Source organism: Amphiura filiformis, chromosome 12 (genome assembly GCF_039555335.1).
Source record: "Amphiura filiformis chromosome 12, Afil_fr2py, whole genome shotgun sequence".
NCBI lineage: Eukaryota > Metazoa > Echinodermata > Ophiuroidea > Amphilepidida > Amphiuridae > Amphiura > Amphiura filiformis.
In genome coordinates, this window is record NC_092639.1 from 48369572 (window position 1) to 48396852 (window position 27281).

General features: G+C 38.8%; 1 protein-coding gene across 1 annotated transcript in view; it reads left to right on the forward strand.

The window, feature by feature from the left end:
* Positions 1 to 9609: 9609 nt before the first annotated feature.
* The window catches only part of LOC140166868 (protein phosphatase 1 regulatory subunit 12C-like), a 144918-nt gene continuing 127246 nt past the window's right edge, over positions 9610 to 27281 (forward strand). Inside the window, 1 exon segment of the mRNA XM_072190355.1 lies at positions 9610 to 10086. Coding sequence (XP_072046456.1) covers positions 9832 to 10086 — 255 coding nt within the window. The 5' untranslated portion in view covers positions 9610 to 9831.

The following is a 27281-nucleotide window of genomic DNA, read 5'->3' on the forward strand; positions in this document are numbered from 1 at the left end:
AACGTGAAATGCAGTGTGGATGAAGGTCCTGACAGTAGACATGGTATGTAGATATTGTTCCAGAAACTGGCACTGTGAGAGCATGGCAAGGCATAGCCAAGCTGGAGCGTATAGCCCTTCTGACTACAAATGGCTTTGGTAGCAGTGCCTTCAGATCTGGTGGGCACAAACTGGTGTGCATATGATGCGAGCATGTAAAAACAAGTCAAGTAAGGAATAGTGGTAACCGTGTAGGATGTTTCCTTACCTAGAAAACATCACAAGATAAAATAGGTTGTGGTCAACAGGCTGTAATGGTGATTGACCGTCATTGCACAATTTGGTCAATAACGAAGCCTTATTTGACTTGTTTTTACATGACGAGCAATTTTAGAAGAAGTTTGTGCTGAAATCGGAGCATTTTTAATTTTAGGCCCCTGTGTGACCAATAAAACTGACCACACCCAAACTTTTGACCTTTTTGCTTATAACTCAAGAACGGTGTGTCACAGGTAGGTCAAAATATACTTTTTCTTAACCAGATTTGAGCAACATTGAAATTTGACCAGTGTTTACCTTTGATCTTGAATATGGCCGGAGTGCCGGGAATTATTTGTTTTTAACAAGTGTAACGAGACCATAAAAGGAAGCTAAAAGTTGGGTTGGTAGTTTTGGTAGAGCCATAGGAGATGCACATTAAATCCTGGTATATACTTGACTGCCCAACAGATCTAAAGGCACTGTTGACAAATCCATTTGTAGTCTGAAGAGCTACCCGCTCCAGCTTGTCCATGCTTTGCCATGCTCTCACAGTACCAGTTTCTAGAACCATATCTATGATACTGCCAGGACCTTCATAAACACTGCAATTTATGTTTGGAATAACCTACCATGCCTACCAGATGGGGTAATCGGATACATATCCCCATCCAGGAACGGCGCGCTTACTTTCAAGAGCAGAGTGCATAGGCATCTTAGTTCAGTTCTCGTGTCTGATGCTTTACTGCACCCCTTCACTCTTCAGTGTTGTTCCCAAGCTGCTGTAAACCTCTGATTGGCCAATGTGGTTTTCTTTTCTAGTGCCTAGGTGCCTATAAGTTCTTGACCTGCCTTATGGGCTAAATTATTTACTCTAGCATTTTATATAATTATAAAAATATGACATTGACCTATTTTGCGGTAATACCACACGTAAGAAAACATCCTACACAATACAATTTTGGTGAAGATCGGAGCATTTATCATGTTTTGACCCTTGTGGAAGTCAATTGTGCCCAGGACCTTTTGCTTATAACTCCAGAAGGGAATGTCACAAAATTTAATTTTTATGACAAGAACAATAATTTGGTAAACTTTTCAACAACATTTGAGCAGTTATGAATTCTGACCTCTGTATGAACTACACATCTCAAAATGCTCAATACTGACAAAGGTCCAGTAAACATTCTTTGGTCTTGAGAACGAAATCCATAAAGAACAACATGCTTGTGTGGAAATATTGCGAATTTGGCAACCGTTTTGTCGAAAGTAAATCAGATTATCCTATAGGTTCTAGCTCCAGTGATACCTCATGCAAAGTTACTCATTATCTGTCATTATCACTATGATCTCATCTTCTGGTAGGGATACATTCACACATTCATTTGACGCAATAGAACGTCGAACAGCCACAAAGTTCGATACAGTTCAGTCCATTCCTTCGGCAATTGTAGGATTGTTTGCTAGTATAAGTGAAGTTTTAGTTGGCGGCAGACCCTCTGATTGCGCCTGCTTCGTCTTCTAGAGCCACCGCCTAACATCTGCTACATTTGTTAAATCTGTGTGAGACAAATACAACTTGCAACTAAATGCTTCAATGGCAGACAAGACTGCATCAGAATAGTGCATGCCCCTATGTCATCATCTGAGTCAAGTTCTTTCAGCGCCTGCCAAAATATCAGCTTTGCGAGCAAATCCAGTGACGTCTCCCGCCGATATTACATGGAATCCAGAGAGATAGGCAACATTACCAGCACTTAAGATCATTGTAGATGAGCGTAAGCGAATCAATATACTAGTGTCCAATGACCAGGGTTTGGACATGTGTAGCTATGTGTATCTGGCGAATAAATAATGACAGACATACTACCATATGCTGTGGCATTAACAAAATATAGAATTAATGAGTGAATGGTCTTCGTGATCCAGTAATTTTAAACAGAGTTTTGGAAATAAATCTAATACGCCAACTTACCTTTTGCAATTTTACTACGTTGCGTCTGGAACCACCAGACTTCATCAGGCAACTAACCCGCTAGCCGCTGGACAGGTCCCCGGACAGGTCACGTAATAGCCGTCTATGAATTGGCCAGTCCAGCATCCTCCAGCGGATCAGTTGCCTGATGGAGTCTGGTGGTTCCAGACGCAATGTAGCAAAGTTGCAAAATGTAAGTTCAGTATTAGGTTTGTTTCAAAACACCACAATATAGAATTAGCTTTGTAACTTCTTCTCTGGAGCTGCTTGAGAGACCTCAGGATGGTGAAGGATTTTGTTAGCTATTATAGGTAAGCAGTTAATTCATCTTTAGTCTACGCATGGGCAAGCAGACTCTGCATGTTTGAATTGACGAATTATGTATTGGTAAATTTGGTATTGGCTAGTGGTTCTATCAAGTGTTGATGTTTTCAGTGACTCACCAATGTGATAGCGATTGAACACTTTATCGTATTTTTACCAGTGTTGTTCTGTCAACGACTGCCAAAACTTCGGCCATTGGGTGGGCCATTTGGTAGCAGAGTTATCAGTTTGTGCAGCAGATCCACCACCCATTACCGCAGGAGCTCAGGCACTGTATTGTCTCTGGTACTCCGTCAAGGATTGGCATTAAGCTACTCTTGGATGTAGCATGAAGCAAGGAACCAACATCGGCAAACGTAAAACAAGGACCTAGGCTTCAAAAGCTTGGTACATCAGAAAATCCATTGGTTTCAACCGCTTCTTTGACATGTTTGAGGTCAATATCTCGTGCTTTCGAGACAATCCGCAAGCGAGCAAAGAGTGCCCTATACTCCCGAGTTCTAGAATGTGATCGCCAATCTTGACTTTCACTTTCATCCCAACTGATGACCACAATTATCTTAAGCTGCAGCTTCTTCATGCATGATTTGATTCCGCCTTGAACAAATTATTGTGCAAATTATTATTTTCCGATGTATGCTTCTGTTGGTGCCATGCTGGAATTCGTCAGGCACAATTATTGCTTTTGTAACCAAGTTGATCACTTTGTCTTCTCCATCTGCAAACGGATTAGTGAAAAAAGCGCAGTGATTTACAGTGCGCTACGCACAGGCACAACGCCTAGACGTTGATCCAAAAGACTCCGCACATTTTACAGGTTGTCGCGGACCGCTATGGCCCTACATCATTCCATAAACCATTTAACAACAATTCAGGGACTTTGCTGCTACAAGAGCGCACACCTTCACAACCAGGATCAGCTCCCCGAGTTTCGTACGAGTTACAACGAGACAATTAGCAGTGAAATGGTTGTTGATACGTGTGAGGTCAGCAACATTCTCCTCCTGAAGCTTGGCATATTGCTTCTATGTTTTCATGGTAGAGTTTTGTTTTATCTGTGGTAACCGTAATACCAATACTATCTCTGCTTCTTTTGCCAAACGAGCAAGTACAGAAGCAATCAGAAAGAATGTGTGCTGGATTGGTACAAAAGCAATTATGCCTGATGCTGACCTCTGACAAAATTTGTTATAGTCATTGACGATACGGCTGATCTCCAATCACTAGATAAATTAGAAAAGGCTGTCAGGTTAGCTCAATCGATAAGGCGTTCGACCATGGTGCGAGAGGTTGTGGGTTCGAACCCTGGTGGTGGTTAGTACGCTCTCGTGGAAAAATTGACTTAAAAAACTTACTGCTAATTGTCTCGCTGTAACCCGTACGAAACTCGGGGAACTGATCCTGGTTGCGATGGTCATTTGTGGAATGTCTAGGATGTGCGCCCTGGAAGATGCAAAGTCCCTGTGTTGTTGTTAAATGGTTTATGGAATGATGTTAGGCCGTAGTGGTCAGCGAAAATCTGTAAAGTGTACTGAGGCTTGTAGTCGTTGTGCCTGTGCGTAGCGCACTATAAATCACTGCCCTTAAAACGGGGCTTAAAAATGAAAACAGGCTCTGACATAGCAAGCCATTGCATTGAACGATACTGGCAAAAGTACGGTGAGTCAGTGACTATGATGAGGTAAATTTGTACTAGACATGCTAGAGAAGATGAAAGTCTCTCAAGCTCCCAAGATGTTGCAGACACAAAGCTATATTGTGTTAATGCTACAGCAAATGGTGTCATGTCTGTCAAGATTTATTCGCCAGATACAGATGTCTTAGTACCAGCCATTAGATGCTACCCACTCGTCTGTAACGACGTACGTCTTTTGTGATGTACGTCTTTTGTGACAGGCGTTGCAGAGAAGGTTAATACCACTTGCGCCCATCTGCAATGCCTTGGTGCTAGGAAGGCCTCTTTCTTGGTTCCACGCACTTTTGGATGCAGATTTCACTGGGAGATTTGCTGGCAAGGCAAAGCAAAGTTTTGGCAGGTGGTGAAAGAACTTGACTCAGATGACGACTGAAACGTATGCACTTTCACAGCTTGGTCATGTTGGATTGTTGGTGTAACAGAAAGACCATCTGATGCAGTCATGTCTGCCATTGTTGAAGCATTTATTTGCCTCACACAGATTTAATAAATGTAGCAGATGTTAGATGGTAGCTGTTGAACAAGGGAGGCAGGTGCAATCAGAGGGTCTGCCGCCAACTAAAGCTTTTACCATATATCATGAGAGTACACTAACAGATGAAGATTTGGTACAATAAATGATGTTATTCCAAATCCAGAATTAGTTTACCACGACCTCATCATTATGGTTGGAATGTAGCCAATTGATGGACTAGTGCATGGCAACTTTGCCAAAGGAATTGTACCGAACTTTGTGGCTGTTCTATTGAGTCAGATGAATGTGAGAATACAGAAAATTTGTTCCTACCAGATGATGAAGATGATAGTGATAATCATAATGTAATTATGTATGTATGAATGAGTTAGTTACCAATTTACCATGGTTACCAGAGAAGTAATTCATTGGTAGAGCACCAGCGCAGTCACCTTCGGAGCCTTATTTCACCCTCATACAGATGAGCACTCCCTTATAATGCTTCTTTGAAGGTGTCTTGGGAAGTATTTTCTTCAACTGCATATCTCCTTGTCTTGGGTAGGCATCAAACAATAATCTCTGAGGTCTCTGGACTTAGGACCAGACTCTGGTGGGTTAAACCGGTTTTAAGGGTGCCCAACCGCCCGCTTCCCTCAGAGGTAGATTTAATTAAACCATCATCAGAGATTGGGCACTCTATCCTACTTTCAGGCTAGACAATGACTGGTCACAGGAACCTAGTCTTACTATCAGTTGGAGTGTCACTTGGCATATTTAGGCATTTGACAGGTTTTCTTCCACTGGGACTGTAAGCTCAATGATGATAACTGTTTTGGTCCATTCAGAATAGACTGTAATATCAGGACGTTTTGCAGTGTCTGTGATTATGGGAGGAAATACTACTTGCTTATGTTCCTCATCCATCAGGAATTCCCAGTCATTGGCTTCTGTAAGAGGTTTGTTCGATCTCTTTTTGGAAGAGGCAGTGCTGATTCCGGTAGGTTACACCATCTGCAGTGCGGAATTTGATAGTAGTCATATAGTCATGATAGTTGGTATCTTCTGGATGGATGTATGACTTCTGATTTGCCTCTTCAATGAATGGCATTATTCTCTTTTGAACCACCAGTTTAGCTTCAAAATGGCAAAACTTTTCGCGCGTTACGCGTGCAGTGGGACGTACCATGTAGACTATGCCATAGTCGATTTTTGATAAATAAAACATGTCATTAATCATGATGAAAGGATTCAGTTGAGCTCGAAATTATACTGATATTTATTACATCAAAATACCAGTATAAAATTGTTATGAAAAAGTTTACATAATTATATTAGTGACAGTAAAAGTAAAGTATACGTAGGCTTATATTATTGAATGCAACATATCATAATGTCATAATTATATTGGCACTTCAATACTGAACAATTCTGATTTTAGAATCTACCAGTTTATTAATCGCGAAAGTCCGGGTTAAAAATCGACTATGGACATTGCATTTTAAACGGGACTTTGATCGGGCAAAGTAACACACACACTGTCAATCATACTTGTTTATCAATCCAATTTAACCGCACGCACAAAGCTTGGAAGTACAAGCATGGTACAAGACGCGCTCATGCACCTACTGGGATTTTAATGTTCCCGCCAACACAAAGGCCGCATAATTGTGTACCATGTAGTTATTAATGGTAATGGCAGGTGCCCGGAGGATTTAAACCATAACGACAGATGGGCGACCAATCACAAGCAAGATCCATTTAAAGATGCATTACATCATGGCCAATTTTAGTAGGCCAGAAATCATACTGCAGTTACTGTCCGTTTTCCTATACACAATACACAGTGCTCTCACCATTGACGCGTGACCTCTACAAATGATGTATGTTGGAAGAATGGACACTTGCCTAGTTAACATCACTGTGTGAAAAATAACCAGCCAATATTTTATTTATTCTCCAAAACTTCTAGCAAATATATTTCTCTAACATGACCTAAAATTACAGCTAGGTTAGATGTTCAGAAATGGTCGCACTTTTGTAAAATATGAGTGAGGGCAAGGCATAGCTAGCCAACTCCCCGTGTTAATTGAATGGAGATTTGACCGAAAATATTGGTATCGGACCGCTCACTTCTGAAGGATGCCACAAAAAACGGTAAAAGCTACATTTAAACTATTCTAAATAGGTTCTAGAAAATATAGTTTTGTAACATGTCCTAAATTTTAGCTAATTTAGATGTTTGGAGAGGGTCGCACTTTTGTGTTTTAGGAAGGATATGTAAACGACAGATAACACCAAAAATATGAAGAAATTATTTCCAAACCGTGTTAAGTCAACAATCATTATGTTGCTCATTTTGAAGAATGCTGGTTAACAAAAAGCAGGTCTTTGTCTCATTTCGTAAACAAAGGTACACATACCTTTGTTTCCTTTCGTTTCCTTTATAATCGGTTACCCAACTGAAGCTATAATACCAGCTTTATTGCGATGTCGCATATTGAAAACAGACATTTGTGCACAACCAGAGAAGATCTGATTTAATCAGTTGAGCTGCTTCAATGAGTGTTATCTTGGTTTAATAGCTTTTAATGGGGTTTAAGTCCTGCAAAGGTCGAGATGAATTCTACTGTAGACATGACTGCATCATGTCCGACAATCTCATCCATAGACAGCCCAAAGTCAGTAGTCCACTTGGGAAGCTAACAAACAGAGGAGGTAGGGATCATCATCAGTCGGCTGCGGAGCAGGCGACTACAAGCTTTCTCCAACTGTTGCGATCTTGGGCAAGCGAAACAATTTTGTTTGGCTGCAGCATCCCATCAGTATCTCCCAGGAGGTGCTGTACATACTGTAAGTACAGTGTCCGCGGCCGTCCCGGTTTCCTCTTCCCATGTGGTGGAATATAAAGGGCATATTCTTTCACAGGCTCATCATCTTCAAGACGCAGTATATGGCCGAGAAATTTGAGTTGATGAATCTTGACTCTGGCAACCAGTGGAGTGGTGTTGGTCAGATTGTAGATGTAGATTGTAGATTGTAGGGATACGGTGACTGAAAAGATCAGTTGTGAAAATCTATCAATTGTGCACAAAATTAATTAATTAAATCAGAGTTTTAAGCTTAAATGCAATAACAAGAGTATGCACAATGGACAAGGACTGCGGAGTAGTCTGTACCATGCTGAAACTTATTCTGTTGCCAAAAGATGATGCTGGATTTAATATACGTACTTCAAGAAATTTTTTTCAACCCCATCCTCCCAACATGCCTAGATGTCAAAACGAAATCTACTCCATTGCCAAAACGTATGTTTTATGTCCAGAAATTGACCAAAATATCAAAATTGGAGTTTTTGTCTGTTAAGGGATGTAAGAGTACCGGTATTTATTGTGGGACATTAGAGCACATCAGACATATCGAATTGCATTCTGAATACGAAGAATTCTCTGATATCAAATAATTTTGATTTTTTTGAAATTCGCAATGTAATACACATTTTATGGCAAGTGATTAAAAATTGATATTTATCAGTACTCGAAGTAAACTTTATAAATCTGATGATGTGTATGGAGGTGGGATTTTTTTTCCTAAAACACCAAAAAAAATAAGGTCTTTTTGGGAAAAAAATCTTTAATATGAAAGGTCAAAATTTTCAATTGATCGTCGGCTTTTCCTCCCAGCTACATACAATTTTGCCCGGCCGGTCAGCTGGCCAGAGACGGATGCTCGCTGTATGTTTCTTTCATGCTTTGATTTATGTGTTCATTAATGTGCTACTCATTAATAAAAAAAATCCCTTAAAAAGGAACAGTCGTTTACAATGGGATAACTTGGGCATGAGGGTACTTGGCAGATTACCGTTTGGTCGATGAGGGCCGCAGAAACTGTGGGTTTTTTTTACTGAAAGTTGAACTTGTAAAAAAATGTGACATGTCAAATTTACCCCATGCATGCGAAAGACACCTCACTGGTATAAATATTTATTTCCGTTTGCACTATAGGCCTAATTCACAGTTGCATGATCACATCGAAAAGGCAAAATTGAATCGAACCTTTTGATGTTTTACCATAACTATAGGGGTCTATTTGAGTTCTGCAATAAAGACAGTCATAATTTTTATACCAAAATTCGAACTTGAGCATGTTGTATGATTTGCCATATGGATAGCTAAAAAAATGAATGACCGGATATCGACCTGAACTGTCAAAAAGTGGCTCAGTGAAAAGAACTAAAAATGGGTCATTTTGCCGAAAGGTGGGAGAGGGGGGCACGTCCCCCCGGGTCGCGATTTTTTTTCTTCCGTAAATCATATTTGTAACGAATACGTGTTTAAATTGATTTTTCAGAAAATCTGATTTTTTTTCAGTGAGTTTTGCTTTTTAATATTCCGTATTTGATCATTATGAAGAACGAAAAAAAAATCAAACTACAAATATCATGTACGAAAAAAATAATCGCCCCGGGTCTGCTCATGCCTACAGGCAAGTAACCGCCATGGGGGAGGGGGGGGGGGGCAGGTGACATCAAAAAGTCCCTGATCCAAAAAGTCTCAGGTAGGCCTATCTAGGAGCGGAAAAATAAACAGTTTTTGTCATGATGCCTTTTTGGTCAAAAAAGGTTAAAACTTTTAAAAAAAGTCAACTTTTTTCCGAACTTCCTTCTGAAAGGAATTATATTATGTAGGGGGGGGGGGTTAGATTACATCTGAGGTGTGTATGCAAAATCCGGTTCCCCCGCTGTTGTAGTAGTTCCAGAGTCACATTGAAATTTATAAGAATCTGTCATCATTATACCGCCTCCAAAAAGAAATACCCCGCCCATTCAGTTCTAACATTCAACTGCATCAGCAGTAGGCCTACACACCAGCAGATAGCCAACTTGCAGTAGCTCTCCGGCACGAAGGATTTCAATCTCACCACCACTACTGGATTTTCATAGAAGGTCCCCGGCCAAAAGCTAACGGGCTCAAGTTTCTGGACAATATCGCAACCATTACATTGGGGAGGAATCCCATTTGATAGAAGTGCACAAAATATACGGTGACGTCATTAGTTACCCTAGGAACTATAACCCCACGTGCCGGAGAAATTTTTGAGTGATTGGAGTTCACGCATTGCATGCTGGGTAGGTGAGCTTCAGCGAAGATGGCGGACGTTATTGGGGGGCGTCCGAAAAACGCTCTTATGAAAAGACATGAACAACTTGAAAGATGGAAAGATTCAGAACTTGCCAAAGTGAAGCCTGACAGAAGTAAAGCTAAAATAAAAATAAAATTTACTTCAGGATGTGTGTTCCTGGCGAGTTGTTCCAGTGCCGACACAGACGAAGTGAAAAGTCTACTAAAAAAGGGAGCTGACATAAATTATGCAAATATTGATGGCCTGACAGCTCTGCATCAGGTAAAGTATAAACACCCTTTTTGCCCCCAAAGTTACCCAGAGGGACGTCTAAAGCTCATATTACTTGCTTGAGGTGGAATGCACCCTTCTATATCGTACCCGGTAGACGCTCTGATCCAGCACACTTCATCTTCTTGCTGGAACTGATCTGCTGAAGTGACCCTTTGACTTCACTGATAATTTATTCAAGATGGCGACGTCGTGTTTATAAAAATCAGTGTCTATCAAAATTAGTGATATGCTTGGCACAGTTGTGCCATACATCATGTGTCAATTTTGAATCCCTATTGATGTTTAAAATCACGCTTGGGCTTTATGAGGAAAGATTTGTATTGCCAAGTTGGGCCAAGTTTCATTCTGTGTCTCGCTGACTCCGACAATCAGTACAAATGCATGGTCTTTGCACTGCCATGACTGTAGTGACTGTGCACGGACACTCCCCACTCACTGATCCAGACCAGGCTGACCCCATCCCATTTTGACATTAAATAAATCGGCCCAAAACAACACTGATAATGATATACTTAAAGGGGTACTCAGTCTCCGGCAATCATAACATTATGCCTATGTTAGAAAAATAATTAGGCCAAGTAAAAAATAAAACATGTTTCACGTCCGGGTTTTTGAAAAAAAGGAGGAAAAGGGGGCTTTTTATTTTCTATTTTTTATCGCAAAATTGGTGTAAATACCCATACTTAGAGCTGTTTTAGCGTACATAGGGAGCCTACAATAATGCCTGGAAAAAGGAGGAGGCCCTTTTTTATTTGTTGTTCTGAGAGTTACACCTCTCTAATGATCACAAAACCTTCCTAAAATGTTTCTTGTATCTTAACAAGGCTATAGAAAGCATCCCAACTTCCTAGACATATTTTTTGAAAAGTTATAACTCAATTTCAAAAAATAAAAATATATTTGAGGAAACCTCAAAAAAGGAAGCGGGAGGGGACGTGAAACATGTTTATTTTTTTATTTGGCCTTATCAAGCACGAATCACATTGTTTTATTTAAAACAAACTCATATTGACAATAAAAACAGTTGGCTCTCAACACGCGATATTCAAAATTCCAGCGCCGAAATTGTCTAAGTGCAATGACGTAACATTTGGTTATAATTGTGTTCAATTGTCGTCAGCCTTCATTGTATTACTGGGATGTCATTGCACTCGCCGCCCGGGAATTTTGAATATCGCGTGTTGAGAAACGGATGTTTTTATTCGTTTTTATGGTCACTATGAGTTTGTTTTAAAAATAAAACCATGTGATTCTTGCTTGATAATTATTTTTCTAACATATAAGGAATAATGTTGTGATTGCCGGAGACTTCCCTTAAGTCCTCGGCTCGGCAAGGTCCTTTTGCTCCCGTCCCGTCTTTTGCACTGGCCGACTCAGGCTTCCTGCAACTCTAGCTTGCCTCTACGTGCAGTATAATAGGACAGGTCACGCGATATACAGGTGCACAGCTTGTTCAGTCAATTTCCCCAACATACGTCGTAATTCATATTCACATAACCTGATGAAAAGTGATGCTGCTTCCAATTGTATTTTGATTGTTGTTAAACATCATGGATGCAAATCTGAAATGCATATTGTAGGTTATTGAAATCTTATTAATATTTGTATAGTTTATTAACTTTATTATAAGGCTACACAAAGTTGATTTTGAGTTTCCCGTTGGCTGCCCGCACTTGAATTAATATGCGATTTTCCAAAAATAAAAACTGGTCATTTTTTGAAAAAACAAAACAAAACGACATCTGTACATATTTTAGTGGAAAAAGCAAAATCAAAACATTCGTTTTGCAACAGACTCTTTGTAACTTTTAAATCTCACTTGGGCTAAACATCCTTTTAGTGAGTGAGCAGTTTAATAACAACACATTTTACACATCACGAAATAAATGAATACCGGTAATGAATTTAATGAAAAAGTTACCTCACTTGTTTTGAGAAATGATATGACGGGAAACTCAAGTAGAGCTCAACTGAAATGGCATTTGTCTACCGATCCAATATCTGATATCGATGTTATAATATTGGCCGATATCCGATCCGATTTTAATTTTTTAAATATTTTTTTCAAAGTTTTCAGCAAGTTTGGTGAACCACTGGACCTATTCTGAAGTGCTAGGATCATTAACAGTTAATTTGAAAAAAATGCTACAAAAACATTAGTTTGTTATCTATGCAATTCCATTAACTAATTACATCTTTATCTATCACATATTATAGATGCGATTAATGTGATACGGTAGATGAAGAGGTAAACACTGTAGGCCTACATGTAAGGGTTTGCATATTAAGGATAACAAACTAAATTTTTTCGTAAATTTTTTCCAAATTTTTATTCAAATTATAAACTGTGAATGATCCTAGCACTTAAGAATACAATGTAGGTCCAAGTGATTCTCCTAAGTTGCCGAAAACTTTGAAACAAAATATTAAAATTTTTTGTTTGTAAACCCCGATATCAGATCTGATATTGATATCGCAAATATCGGGCCAATACGATATCCGATACGATTATTGGTTGGGCCCTAAACTCGAGATCAACTGTCAGTCTTGATGTGACTGTGTATTGTGACATACGGCAGAACAATGCACCTAGGATTGCGCTGCGTTGCCCTCAAAATCTTTTGGGTCCAATGCAAATTGAAAAAAATTGTCTAAATTATTTTGAACCATTGTTGAATGTAAACCTAAAATGTGTCTTTCCATTCTAAAGACGTCTCTATGTTTGTACTGCCGTAGTGCAGGGACTGCCTTTTGAGGAGAGCAACCACGCTCTACTACTCTCCTTAAATCTGATATAGGAGAGTGATTTGTAGCTCTCCTTAGTTTACCATTCTCTCCTTACATTCTATTGTTAATGCTCGAAACAGCTCTCCTTGAAGGCTGCAGAAGGGCGATTTAATGCTCTCCTGCAAATTCCAAAAGGCAGTCACTGAAGTGGTCACTGATGAACTGCACGTGTCCTCCAGACTACAATCGCTTGTCCATAACACTATTTCATGCAGCATAATATAATTTGATATTTTCATTTAAACCCCTTATAAACCATTGTTTTAATTTTTTAAATTGTTATTATCACCCCTTGATTGAACCACAACAACAGTAATTGAATTTCAATTTAGGTTGAAGAATCCAGCATTCTCAACTCTTGACTCGCAAATCAGAACTAAGCACTTTAGAAATAAATGCACAATTTTAGGGTATTAAAATAAAATCATTACATCTTGTATAGTTCCATCCGAATCTAAAGATGCCAAGTGGGTACCGGTAGCCGCCCGAAAAGATCGTAAAAGTTTATTCAATGACTTTCGATGTTCGCGATGTCATCCATAAAACGGTAACAAATCATCTGTGTCAATCAATATGTTCTGCACACTTGATGTCCGATATTTCCCAGGGGTAATTCGAGCTGGGGGAGACAACTTTCCCCTTGGTTGGTTCGGCACTTGTACTGGTCTCTGCTGTCCAAAGTTTTCATTTTGAGAACCATACAGTTCGTAGGTCTGCCAATCTATGCATTAAGTGTGTAACCTGCAAAACAGGTTCCCCTACTGTGTGAGTCCAATGAACAGAGTGACAGTGAAATAACAATCAATGGGTCTGTCATTATATCGGGTTTGCAGGAACTGATCACAGACGTCTCATATTTCACATATGGTCAGTGAATCCACAGGCCCATTACATTTCATCACAGACCGTATGTGAAATACGAGATGTGGGTGATATGAGTGGACTGGGTACATGATATTCATGGTAGTTCCGCCTCCCAATTAAGAGTATATGCTCCGCCCATTCAGTTAATAGCATTCAACTGTATCAGCAGTACAGGCCAGCAGATTGCTAACTTGCAGTAGCTCTTTTGCACGGAGGATTTCTATCTCATCACCTCTACTGTATTTTCATAGAAGGTCCCCGGCCAAAAGCTGACGGGAACAGCTTTTGCATTGGGGGTGGAATACCATTTGATGGAAGTGCACAAAATAGATGGTGATGTCATTAGTTAGCCTAGGATCTACAACCCCAGGTGCCTGAGAAATATTTTAGTGATTGGAGTTTACATGTTGCATGCTGGGTAGGTGAGCTTCAGCGAAGATGCACGCAAAACGCTCTTATGAAAAGACATGAACAGCTTGAAAAGTTTAAAGAATCAGAACTTGCCAAAGTACAGTCTGACAGAAGTAAAGCTAAATATAAAATACAATTTACTTCAGGATGTGTGTTCCTGGCAAGTTGTTCCAGTGGCGACGAAGTCGAAGTGAAAAGTCTACTCAAAAAGGGAGCTGACATAAATTTTGTAAATATTGATGGCCTGACAGCTCTGCATCAGGTAAAGTATAAACACCCCTTTTGCCTCAAAGTTATCCAGATGGATGTCTAAAGATCATATTACTTGTTTGAGGTGGAATGCATCATTTTACTGATGCTCTGATCCAGCACACTTTATCTTCTACGTGGAACTGATCTGTCCCAGAAGTGACCCTTTGACATTAATGATAGGTGATTCAAGATGGCGACGTTGTGTTTATAAAAATCAGTGCCTATCGAAAGTGTGATAGGCTTGCATAGTAATGCCATACATCATATTGTTCATTTTGAATCCCTAATTGATTATGATCATTGTTCACGGTTGTTGAACCTAAATGATGTTACATACATGTGACTCATCTTGTACTTAAAGAAATATCAATATTGCCAATGCCAAGTTTCAGTGTCGCTCCGACATTCCCCGGCCCCAGTCCCATTTTGTCAGTGGCCCAAAACAGTATAAAATGTAACAGGGCTCAAATTTCAGCGAGGCCACCAAGTGCAGGCCATTGCCTGCCTGCCCCTTTTCAGTTTTGGCCTGGTGCCCCAGTTCTTTTGTCAACTTCAAGGTATTCTTCATCACTTGTTGGCCTTGAAACCGGGTGCCCCCCCCCCCCAATTTAAAATTTGCAGCAGCAGCCTGCAATGTAGTATATAATAAACTACATGGAGTAACACCAAGAGTGATTATTATACATGTAATACCATTCGTATTTTAGTTCGGTTTTCACAGAAATCATGTTTAATTTTGTAGGCCTATATATGTAGGAGGATGTATACATGTAGCCAACCTGCAAAAACAGGTTCGCCCACTGAATGAGCCCCATGAACCGAGTCACAGTAAAATTACAAAGAATACTCTCTTATAAATAAATAATTAAATTAATAATAATATTCATGGTAGTTCCACTTCCCAAAAGAGGAATGCCCTTTCCAGGAATGTAGCAGGGGTAGACATACACATGTAAGGCTAGGGCCAGCGGGCCAGTGGCTAAATCGACCCCTGATGTAGCCAGCAGTTTTTAAAAGCTGGGTAGCATTTCCAAAACCAAGTTTACTATAAAATTCAATGACCATCGAGTGGTTTAACTTTTGAACTTTTGAGAATTCAGAACTGTACATGATTTTACCTTTTTTTTTGTTATTTATTGCTAAAAACCTGTTTCTGACATTGAACCTTTAATACCTCAGTGATAAGTATAATGTGTACACACAATCATGTTTTGCAAGAATTTGAGTTGTGGGAGGCAACACTAAAATCACTGTTTAGTAGTGGGTGGCATTAGCGAGTACCGGGCAGACGGCACAGCCCACTCCCACCCACTGTAGCGACAACCCTGATCCCGCCCATTCAGTTCTAACATTCAGTCAACATTCAGTCAACATTCAGTCAACTGTATCAGCAGTATACACCAGCAGGTAGCCAACTTGTACATATTAGCTCTCTTGCATGGATAATTTGTATCTCATCACGGATTTTCATAGAAAGTCACCGTCGTAAATCTAACGGGCTGAAGTTCCTGGGCATGATCAACAACCATTGCATTGGGGATGAATACATTTTGATGGAAGTGCACAAAATAGACAGTGATGTTATTAGTTACGCTAGGAACTATAACCCCACGTGCCGTAGAAAGTTTTAAGCGATTGGAGTTTACATATTGCATGCTGGGTAGGTGAGCTTCAGCGAAGATGCCGCCGAAAAACGCTCTTATGAAAAGACATGAACAGCTCCAAGAATGGAAAGAATCGGAACTTAACAAAGTGAATGCTGACAGAAGTAAAGCCAAATATAAAATACAATTTACTTCAGGATGTGTTTTTCTGGCGAGTTGTGCCAGTGGCGACGAAGTCGAAGTGAAAAGTCTACTCAAAAAAGGAATTGATATAAATTTTGTAAATATTGATGGCCTGACAGCTCTGCATCAGGTAAAGTATAAACACCCTTTTTGCTTACAAAGTTATCCAGAGGGGTATGATGGGACATCTAAAGCTGGTATTACTTGCTTGAGGTGGAATGCATTGTTCTATGTTGTACCTGGCAGACACTCCGATCCAGCACACTGAGTCTTCTACCTGGGACTGATCTGTCCAAGTGACCCTTCAACTTCAGTGATAATATTATAACGTTGTGTTTGTAAAATTTGGTGCCTATCAAAAGTGCGATATGACATCATGAATAAATAGACCAATGGTGGACGGCGGACATTTTATTTGGTGTTGGCTGGAGGAATACATATGTATCAATCATGCAAATTTTGAGCCAGGGGATTTTTGTGTTCCGGAATAACCAAAACTCAAATCTCACACACAAATTTGGCAACGGCAGGGAATTATTGTGTCCCGTTGTACGCAACAAAAATTCTCCACATTTGTTTTCTTAATCCAGGTTTCATAAAACTTTCATAAACTTGGCTCAACTTTCCCCACATTGCACTATGCACTAGGGGTGTCTACGTTTACACGTTTCACGTTTAACCGACCGTAAAATGCACTATCCGTTTAAGAAAATCACTAACCGTTTAAACGTAAAAGAACTTTAGAGAACCACTGGACCTACCGTATTGCCTGTAATAAACGCCCCGGAGGCGTTGCATGTTTCCAAAAGGGGCGTTTTTATTGAAAATGAAACTTTTAAATCAGGTTAAATTTCCCGATGGTGTTCCTGTAGAAAGGAGGGATTTACAAGTACCTAATAATGGTGGCGCCCACAGAACAGTGTGATTAATGATATTTTCGTGGTAAATACAACAAATTTACACCTGTAAGTGCATCATCAAGCAATAATCTGGTGAAATTCTACCATACATACCGTATTGTTTGTAATAAACGCTCCCCCTCTAATAAACGCCCCCCTCCAATTTTTGTGTGAAAAATTGACAAAAATGCAAACATTTCCATGCCATATCGTGTAGGTAAGCTTAAAACTTGCATCAGTAATGGCAGTCACGATCGCTAAATTGCATGGAAAAAAACCTATTTTGACTCAACTCCCATCCATTCATTGCCTAATTATGGTAAAATTTCACTAATTCCATGCACTTACAGGTGTAATTTTGTTGTATTTCCCACGAAATTGTAATTTTCAGTGGGCGCCGCCATCTTGTATGGTCGTAAATCCCTCCTTTTAACAGGAGCACCATCGGGAAATTGAACCAGATTTTTCAGCTTTTTTCACTGATAATTCACTTCCAATAAATGCCCCCCATTTGGAAAAATGCAACGCCCCCGGGGCGTTTATTACAAACAATACGGTATTTGTAATTAGGCAATGAAATGGTTGGAAGTTTGAGTTGTACATGTAGTAGGTTTTGTCCATACAATTCAATTTATAGCGATTGTCAATGACATGACTGATCATGCAAGTTTTAAGCTTACTCAAAGTCAAACGATATGGCATGGAATTTGGAAATGTTTGCATTTTTGTCAATTTTTCATTGAAAAATTGGAGGGGTAGGGGATTGTTTCAGACAATATGGTAGGTCCAGTGGTTCTCCAAAGTCGCCGAAAACTTTGAAATTTTTTTTTCTTTTTTACATATGTTTACACGGTTAACCGACCGGATTGTGGTCCGTTTAAACGGTTAGAAAAATAACAGTTAATTTACACCGCTATACAATGCACATCATTTTTTAATCAACTTAATTCCTAAAATAGTGAATTATGGACTAATTTACTTGAATAATTAATATACTGTAATGCAAATAATACTGATTTATGAAGTGGAATTTTTGGTTTCGTGCCTACATGTATATGTAGTTTGGCATTATTAGGCAATAGGATCATGTGAGATGCCTGGCCTTGTAGCCGCTTCGTGCTGTTTGGTATTGCATGGTCTAGTAGCATTTTGTGCCAATGGTTTTGTGCCTATACATGAATGTAGTTTGGCATGATTACACAATCGGATCACATGGGATGCATGGTCTTACAGTCCACAACTTTCTGTCCTCCATTGCTGTCCTGAAGTCTGCTGCCTCCAGTCCAGTTTCATCTTTCAGAATGTCAATGTTAGGTCAGAGCAAGTCTTCCAGGTTTCCGCTTCCCATGCTTGGGTATCCAATGAACCATTTTTGATGCGGGCTCTTCGCTTCTGGAACAGTGGCCAGCAAACCAGGTTCTTCTTTCCCTGATCTTGTGGCTTATTTTTGGAGATCTCCATAGAGGTCTGCATTTGGATTTGACATATGTTCCTTCCAATGTACATTCAGAACAGTTCTTAGCATGCGGGTATAACAGCCATCCAGATACGAAGTTTGAAACTCTTGGTAAGAGTTGACTTCCAGATATTCTTAAGTTTACTGCACGCCCTCCATGCTGCTGCTTTACGTAGCTTTACATCTCTTTTTGTGCTTTTCATCCAAGTGCCTAGGTATTTGAAATCATCGACCTCTTCTAGTACTACACCCTCATTTGTTGTGATGCTTTCTCTCCTGTTATTATAGGACAAATACTTTGTTTTACTTCCCTTTCTGCTGTAATAATGTTATAATTAAAGCTGTTCTAGTGTTGTTATTTAATGTTTAAACGTTTAGAAAATGTTTATGCAAACAAAATTCACTTGTCATATTAGTATGCAAGATACACACCAGAATGAAGCGCAAATATAATGTTAATTTTTGTCTAAAACATTGGCCATTGAATGGCCCCATACAAAATGCATATTATGCATTGCCAACTCAATCTTTAACTCAATATAATTATTGCCTTTTTCAAGCCGTATAATATGTAGGCTACTTGTTAGAATGTTTGAAAAAAAATGTAGGGTGACACGCCATGTATGTACTGTGTGTAAAATCTTAAACCAATCGAGTCACCCCATCCCCTTTAAAAGCTGAAGTTAAGGTTTGGATGACAAGGCCAAATTTAAAAACAGGTTTTTCTCAAAGCTCCTGCGCGCATTAGTTTAGTCACCCGCATTAGTAAAAAAAAAATTTCTTTCTTTTCCCAGGAAAAGTGTAAAAAATACGATCAAAATGCCATTTTGGCCATTTTTTTAAACCTCCGGAATTCATTCTTTTTTACTACGCAACTGAATATGTCCTCGTCTGAGATGGTTTTAATGATCTCTGCAACATACTTTGACTATCGCCTATAGTGTAGATCTTTATGCAAACGATATACTTATGTAAGTGATGGCTCGGTCTATGTACGACTCCCCCATACTTACTTAAAATACATCAAATACATCAAAGTTTTGCATACTACTGTATGAACGTGTAGTACACGAATGCCATGCGTACATACATTTTCAAAGTTCTGATCGAGACAGAATGGTTTTTACGTCAAACAGGCCGGTCAATCTCATTTCAGAAGGTCTTGGACTTGGAGGAAATACTATCGGGGACGAAATCGTGTATTGATGTACCAATTTTCAATGAGATTTGTGGGTTTTTCCCCTGGGTTTTATTGTGAGAGCCATCTGGTGGTGAGAGTTTCCGAATTTGGCAACCTTGGCATAGCAAAAATTTGGAAAAACAAAACCGCATTTCGCATTAGTTTTTCAGAGTTGGAGAGCTATGAGACAGACCTTTCTTTTAAAATTTGGCCTAAAATGAATTTGTTGAAAGGTGCGGTATTGTCAAAGATTAAATGAGACCATGTATTGCTTGATTTTAAGCTTTATTCATAAAACATGGATTTACAAATTGTTACAACATGGATTACAACACAGAAAATGGATTTTAGAAAACGGTAAACTTCGGACTCTACATTATACCAGGAAAGGCCACTGGTCTCAATGAGAGACATACGTATACGAACAGTGGAATGCCTTTGCTCTTGTTTTGATATGATCCTTACATAATTGTAGCATGTGTGTACCTAAAGCAAACAAAGTATGAGGATAGAAACAAGAAGGCTGCTGTGTAGATTAGCCAAATGATGACGTATTTTGTGTAGGCATGATGCACCAGGTAAATTCTTGTGTGCTCACAAGATTCCTTGGCCTTGCTATTAGCGCTTATCGTAGAATCTCTAATACTAATTAAAAGTGCAGTTCACCTCAAGTTTGCCAGTGAATGTTAGACGAAGAAGAGGGTGCTCATATTCCAATCAGATTTAAAAAAATTAAGATCTATGATTGCTTTGATTTTAGTAGCATCAATTGGTACAACAAACCTGATGTTCATTGTAAAAAATGGTAGATTGGTCATGGAACCAATTTAGTAACATTTGAGCTCAAAAGGTCATGACCTTCTTTCAACTATATTTGTAATACAACATAAGACATAATGTAATTACCTTATTTCTTCGAATAGTCGCTCCCTTCAATTAAACACCTCCCACCGTATTTTTCAACCAAGATGTTTGAAAAATGCTGATATTTCCATGCCATCTTGTGCACACACAATCGCTATACTCTGATCAGCTCTTAATAGGCGGGGAGTCATAACATCGTGGATTGATACAGAATGTCGTACACACAGCTAGGCGCAGCACCTACGCGAACTGCGCTTTGCGTTTTGCGTGAATGACGCGTGCTTTTGTGAATTTACGCGTTCGTAAGTTGGAACTTTATTGACTCGCGCAAAAACAAAAAACAAATAATTCCCGCCTATTAAGAGCTGATCATAGTATAGTATCAGTAATCAGTATTGGCGAAAGTCTGATTGTAAACCCGGAAGTAAACCAGAAGTCATAGTTCCTAAGTTCATAGTTTGTCATGAGTTTTAAGCTTACCTAATGATTTTAACCCTTACGCCCTCGCTGCTTTTTGGCGAGCGGGAAGGAAAGAAGGAGGAAAGAAAGAAAGAAGAAGAAGAGAAAACTTTTTTTCTCGGGTGCGGTTTCGAACCCCCGACCCTGCGGGTGCCACGCCCATGCACTGGCCTACCTTGCCACGGGGGAGTAGCTTGCCCGGCCAAGCTTTCCGTGCCCATATGACTGTTCGCATGATGACGCAATAGCATCCCGTGGGATACCTGTTTGTGCCTACGCTTTCTGAATTGAGGTTTTTGGTGTTTAGTACGGTTAGGGTTAAGGTAAACATATAGGAGGAAAATTGTGGTGTTAATTAACCCTTACGCCCTCGCTGCTTTTTGGCGAGCGGGAAGGAAAGAAGGAGGAAAGAAAGAAAGAAGAAGAGGAGAAAACTTTTTTTCTCTGGTGCGGTTTCGAACCCTGACCCCGGCCAAGCTTTCCGTGCCCATATGACTGTTCGCATGATGACGCAATAGCATCCCGTGGGATACCTGCTTGTGCCTACGCTTTCTGAATTGAGGTTTTTTGGTGTTTAGTACGGTTAGGGTTAATAGAAATTATTGTTCTAAAAATGTTTGAATTGACAAGCTAGCTGGCAGTTTTGCAAATTACCCATTTTACACAATGTAGCATACTAAAACAACTATGCGTGCAAGAAATGATCTAGTTCATGTGTAAGTAAGAGATGTTTGTTGACATTGCAATTTTGTCCAAATAAATGTTTGTGCACTTTGTTGCTGAGAATTTGCAATTTTTTTCATCAGTGGTTTCATATTTTGAAGTATGAAATTTATGACATTTTGTGACCACCAGTTTGTTTTTCTCAGGCGAAATAACGGTTTGTCCATTTTTGTTCAAAAGTGAACTTTGACGTACAGGATTTTTGGACTCCAGTGGTAAAATTTCACTTGATACATGTATGTGTGATTTTCTGGGCGGTGGTTCACGGTTCTGGAAATGGGAGGTACATGTACATAATGACATGGGGTCCGGGGCACTAGCTCAACTCTCTTGGTCAAGCCATGTCCTCAATCAAGATATTGTAGTCCAGGCACTAGGCCTATAGAACCTTAGAGCAGTACCATTTAGCTTTTATGATACAGAATAAAGTGGCCACAAGGCGGCTCACCGAGACTTGCTAGCCGTTTCAAGGCAACACGCTTTGCTCCCGATATTCTTGTGACATTGGGATCGTTGAATTGAGCTAGTGTCTCACTGGTGTACACTGTATATATTCTGATTCTGCAGAACAGAATAAAATTGAATAGTAATTATATTTCTAGTTTCATATATCCAGTGACTCATTGACCTGTATGTACAGGGATCAAGTAATTTTTCCCTTCTTTCTGACAAAAAAAAAAGAAAAAAAAAGAAGACTGGCTAAGTTAGTAATTGGATTGTCATTATTTGTGTGACTGGACCAGGTTGTGAATCATTTGTTTGACATCCTCCAAAGTGTTTTCATGTTTATTCACTATTGACTGTAAGGACCTAGTTATTTTTTTCTCCATGCATTGCATTGATTATGTGTCCAATACACATTTTATGCATGTGTTTTGTGCGAGCCATTTAGGTTTGTCCCTAAAGAGCAAAGTTTAAAAGTGTCTATTACTAAACATACAGTGTGTCAACAGAACGAATTGAACAGATCAGGGTGAACAGTAATGTAGCTTTTGCAAATCAGTAACCAACTGATGTGGAACATTAATTTTGCTGTGATTTGTGTACTGTTTTGACACCTGTTAGTTTGATGTGGAAGCATTATTACCAAAACATTCACATCAGCATTACCAAACCAGTGCAACTTGGTAGCCTAATTGGGCCACTTATGAAGATTTCCCTTCCATGACTTTTGACAATTTCCCGTCCCTTGGAAACCAGTGGTTTTAGAAAAAATTTGGGCGACTTTTCAACATTTGGCTCCCGCGACTTTTGTTAGTTTCCTGTCCCATAGAAACCAACATTTGGTTTTAAGTGACTTCTTGATTATTTCACCCATGATCCGGTTTGAAATATTTTGGCAACCCTTGTTCACATTCACATTGATAACGGGCATGTGTCATGCTTGATCGAAATTTTCTGTTGAACATGTTGAATGGATGTTTGTACCTCAAAATTTCTGTACAATAAAAAGATACGGAGGGTGTTTAAGAAGGGGAGCATTTAACATGTTTAATACAAGGGGGGCATTTAACAAGGTGATCGTTTAGAGTAAATACAGTACCGTAGTTTTACTTAAAATTGAGTAGCACTGGTCCGGTACACTGCTGGATGTGATGGACCATCCTTGGTCAGTGCCAGAAGTAGTTAAGTGCAACCAATAGCTGCCCTATGAACATTTGGCAATTTACACACAGTATATTGTATTTGTCTACACATGGCAGCTACACATGGCAGCTATTGCACTTCACTGCTTCTGGCACTGAAAAGTTGAAGGAGCACAATTCACCAGGCATTGCAATCAGAGAAACTTAACCAGTTCTAATTAATAAAGCAGTATGCAGACTTTTTATTGTACGTAAAATATTTTATGTAACATATCTACGTTATTTAATCTATTGCCATTCTATTTCCAGTAATGTTTAAGTTCTAACGAATGTTTGATGACGTAAAATCGATAATATATTTCTGCTAGATATTATATATGTAACATATTATCGATTTTTTCGTCATCAAACATTTGTTAGAACTTAAACATTACTGGAAATAGAATGGCAATAGATTAAATAACGTAGATATGTAATACATACAATATTGTGCGTCTAATACTCGGGAGTCTGTGGAGTGCTTTAAACTGACTTGTATGTAGCCAAATAGGTTTACTGGCGGGATGGCGAAAGCCTTGACTTCTTGCCATGGAATTGTAACAGGAATTTTAAATATACTATAGAATGTTTGTGTCAACAAAGCATGTTCTCTCACAAATGTACAGTAGTTTGTTCTGTTACACCTAATTCTGCTTGAAGGGAAGATTAAAGAACTTATTCATTGTGTGATTATGTAAGATTGGAGGGTTGAGTGGCTTGCATTACTTCCTTTATTTGTTATCATCTTGTGTTTGTATGTGCCAGACTTTTGGCTATTATAGTAGCTTGTTATGTTAGCCATAGAAGATTGGATGATAAAAATGTTAAACCACTCCTGAATTTGGAAAAGAATCGAGAAAGGATCATTCCCTTGATGATACATGACATGGTTAGCTTGGTTAGAAGCAGCGTTGGCTATTATATAGCCGGTATCACGAAGCAAAATGCTACGAAATCCTTCAGAAAGCTCCTGACAACATTTCAGGAGTGCTATTTGTCAAGCTCCTCATTTCTTGAAAATATTATGTATTAATATGCTGGATATTTTAAATTGAGCTCCTTCTTGAGCTCCATAATAAAGTTGGTAGAGTGATAAATTGAGCTCCACCAGTTTCTAGAAATGAAGGTCTGCAATTCTACAATTTTGTAGCAATGTGTAGGAATTTTATGCCATAGACTATGTACATTGAAGTGGGCAAATAACAAATATCAAGTAGTGCAAGCTGATAATGCTACGCATAAAAAATGTCTAACGTCCGACACTGGTTAAAAGTGATGTGTTGTATTTTGTTAGCTTGCCCAGCCCTACAGACTGTCATTATTTTTTTTGCAATTTGCTTATTGCAAACTTGCTTAAACCAGTAAAAAAATTGAAACATTTTACATTGGATTGGTCATTGTTTTGCTCTGAAGAAGTGGAATACTAATTTACAATATATATACATAATTTTACTATCACTTAATGCCTTATACCAGGGGTAGTGCTAGAATAAATACTCCAGAGTCCGTTTTTTAGGACCTCCGAACTTGCAGAAAATAAAAAGTAGGGGGTCCATATTAGAGTTAGGTGAGTCAGAGTTGCACAAATGCAACATAAATAGTATGTAAAAATAGGAATCTGACTCCAAACTGTATAAATTTTGCTTAGTCAGGGACTCCCAAATGCAGCCTAGTGCTACCCCTGCATTATACTCATTATTGCCTCTGATGTGATGATTCCAGATATTACACTAATATCATGCTTACAGTTTTCTATCCCTGATTTCCTGTGCTAAATTTGACATTATTGTCATGTTGTCTGTATTTTGGTGGTGGATTAGGTGACTGGTCTGATCTTTTGACAGATTGTGATAAGATTGCGTGGAGGAATCTAAGACCCAGTCCATACTATTACATGATGATATGATAATAATAAATGAATGATGAGAGCATCCACCACGGTCAGTACATCATCACTGTGTCGATAAATTATGGTTTATACACAAACTATGGCAATTACTAAGTCCATTGATACAACAACAAAATGTGTACAACTGTCAACTGTACACACAAGTAATTTTCATCGGCAATTATGCCACGACCATACTACAAACTGGCCCAATAATGGATTCATTCACAAATGAGGACCTAGCGGACACACAATTTTACTAATATCATAAAACGATTATGACACAATTGTAATCGATGGGAAAAATTACACTTTTGTTAACCGGGTCTAAAAGTCGTTGTTACTTCAATCAGACTTACATTAATTCCGATTAAATATTTGATCCTTGTTGAATATGATTTACTCCAGCAACCTAATTTAGTCTAGTTGCTAACTATTTAACAAGCTTTTGAAATATTGTATATTTATAAACTTGACTATTAAGTATAATGCCTAAATGGCTACCATATCTGATCTAATTAGCACCATTAAAATGGTCATAATTTTAAAAAAAATGAGGCCGAATAATATGCTGCATGTACATGTAACAGAAATCGCTGGTGTTTATAACACACGGGTGTACTACATTTTTGTATTTTGTTGTCATGAATTAATCTTCACTTTCATGGGGATAATTCCTAGGCTTTATATGTCACTTTAGTTGTGTTGAGGGGATTGCATTGATGGGTTTTGATGTGCAGTGTGCAAAATTCAACAACCTTATTAGCAATGAATGGGATTCATAGTTGCCTGGCATCATAGTATTAAATTACATACTATTGCCCCTATTTTAATATAAATTACATAACTTTTGTTACCACTGCAGTGTGTTATTATTTTTTGAGAAAAATGCAAAAATAGTCACAAATTTATCAAGGGGTATAATAGTATCACCTTAATACATGTAGACCTAAATGATCAAAATTATATCAGCAAAATTGTTCCAATCTTGTGCAGCTCCATGTAGAGTTATTTCATGCTTTGAAAAAAGATGTGTAGTAACCAACCAAAGGATTGCAATGTTTACGCTCTACTAGTCAGTTATGTGGCCTGAAGGATTGTGGTTGTTATTCCTGCCACACTGCACACAAGCATGCTATTGGTGTAGTGAATGAATGGTTAGGTGCCAATTTGTCATTTACCTATCTGTACATTAGTGGCCACACCATGGCAATTCATATATTTTAGGTGTGACACATAATATTTATTTATAGTAATTTGTCCGATTTGAAGAAAAGTAAACACTATACACCAAAAGAAGTTACAGAATGTTCAGCAGCCTCACTTGTGTTCAGGCCTGTAGCCAGATTTTTTTCCTGGGTTGCAGATTTTTCCAAATGCTGACCTTTATTTTTTTTTTACTTACCCTGATTTTTGGATCCTAAAGTTCATGATTTGGGGTATATTTATCATTTTTTTTTTTCATTTTTGACCCAATTTTGCTACTTTTTTTTTTTTTTTACAGACAAAGCAGACCTTTTGCAGATTTATGGGGGGGGGGGGGTTCATCACCCCTACTACTGTACCCCCTGGTTACGGATTTGCTTGTGTTTATTTTTTCATTGAGAGTTACTCACACCAGCGTTACTTAGTTTTGGGAGCTATTGCCGTATAGGGTGCAACTCTACTAGCCTTATTACAAGACTGCCATACCCCAACCATAAACCCTAACCCTTAACTCCATAAACAAGGATTGGACTCAAGTCTAGCAAGTTGCACCCTATTTGGTAATTGTACCGAATTTTGATACTAAAAGTTGATGCAAGCAGCAACAATGAACCAGACAGCTATAGTGGGAGAAATGATAACAAATTGATTATTGATTCAATTGAATGGCAAATATATAGCAACAACAAACAAGAAGGAAAGAAAATAAAAAGAAGAATTCTATCAACAGTGAATGGACAAAAACCATTCAAAAGGATTTGAATTTTGTTAAATATTTGTCT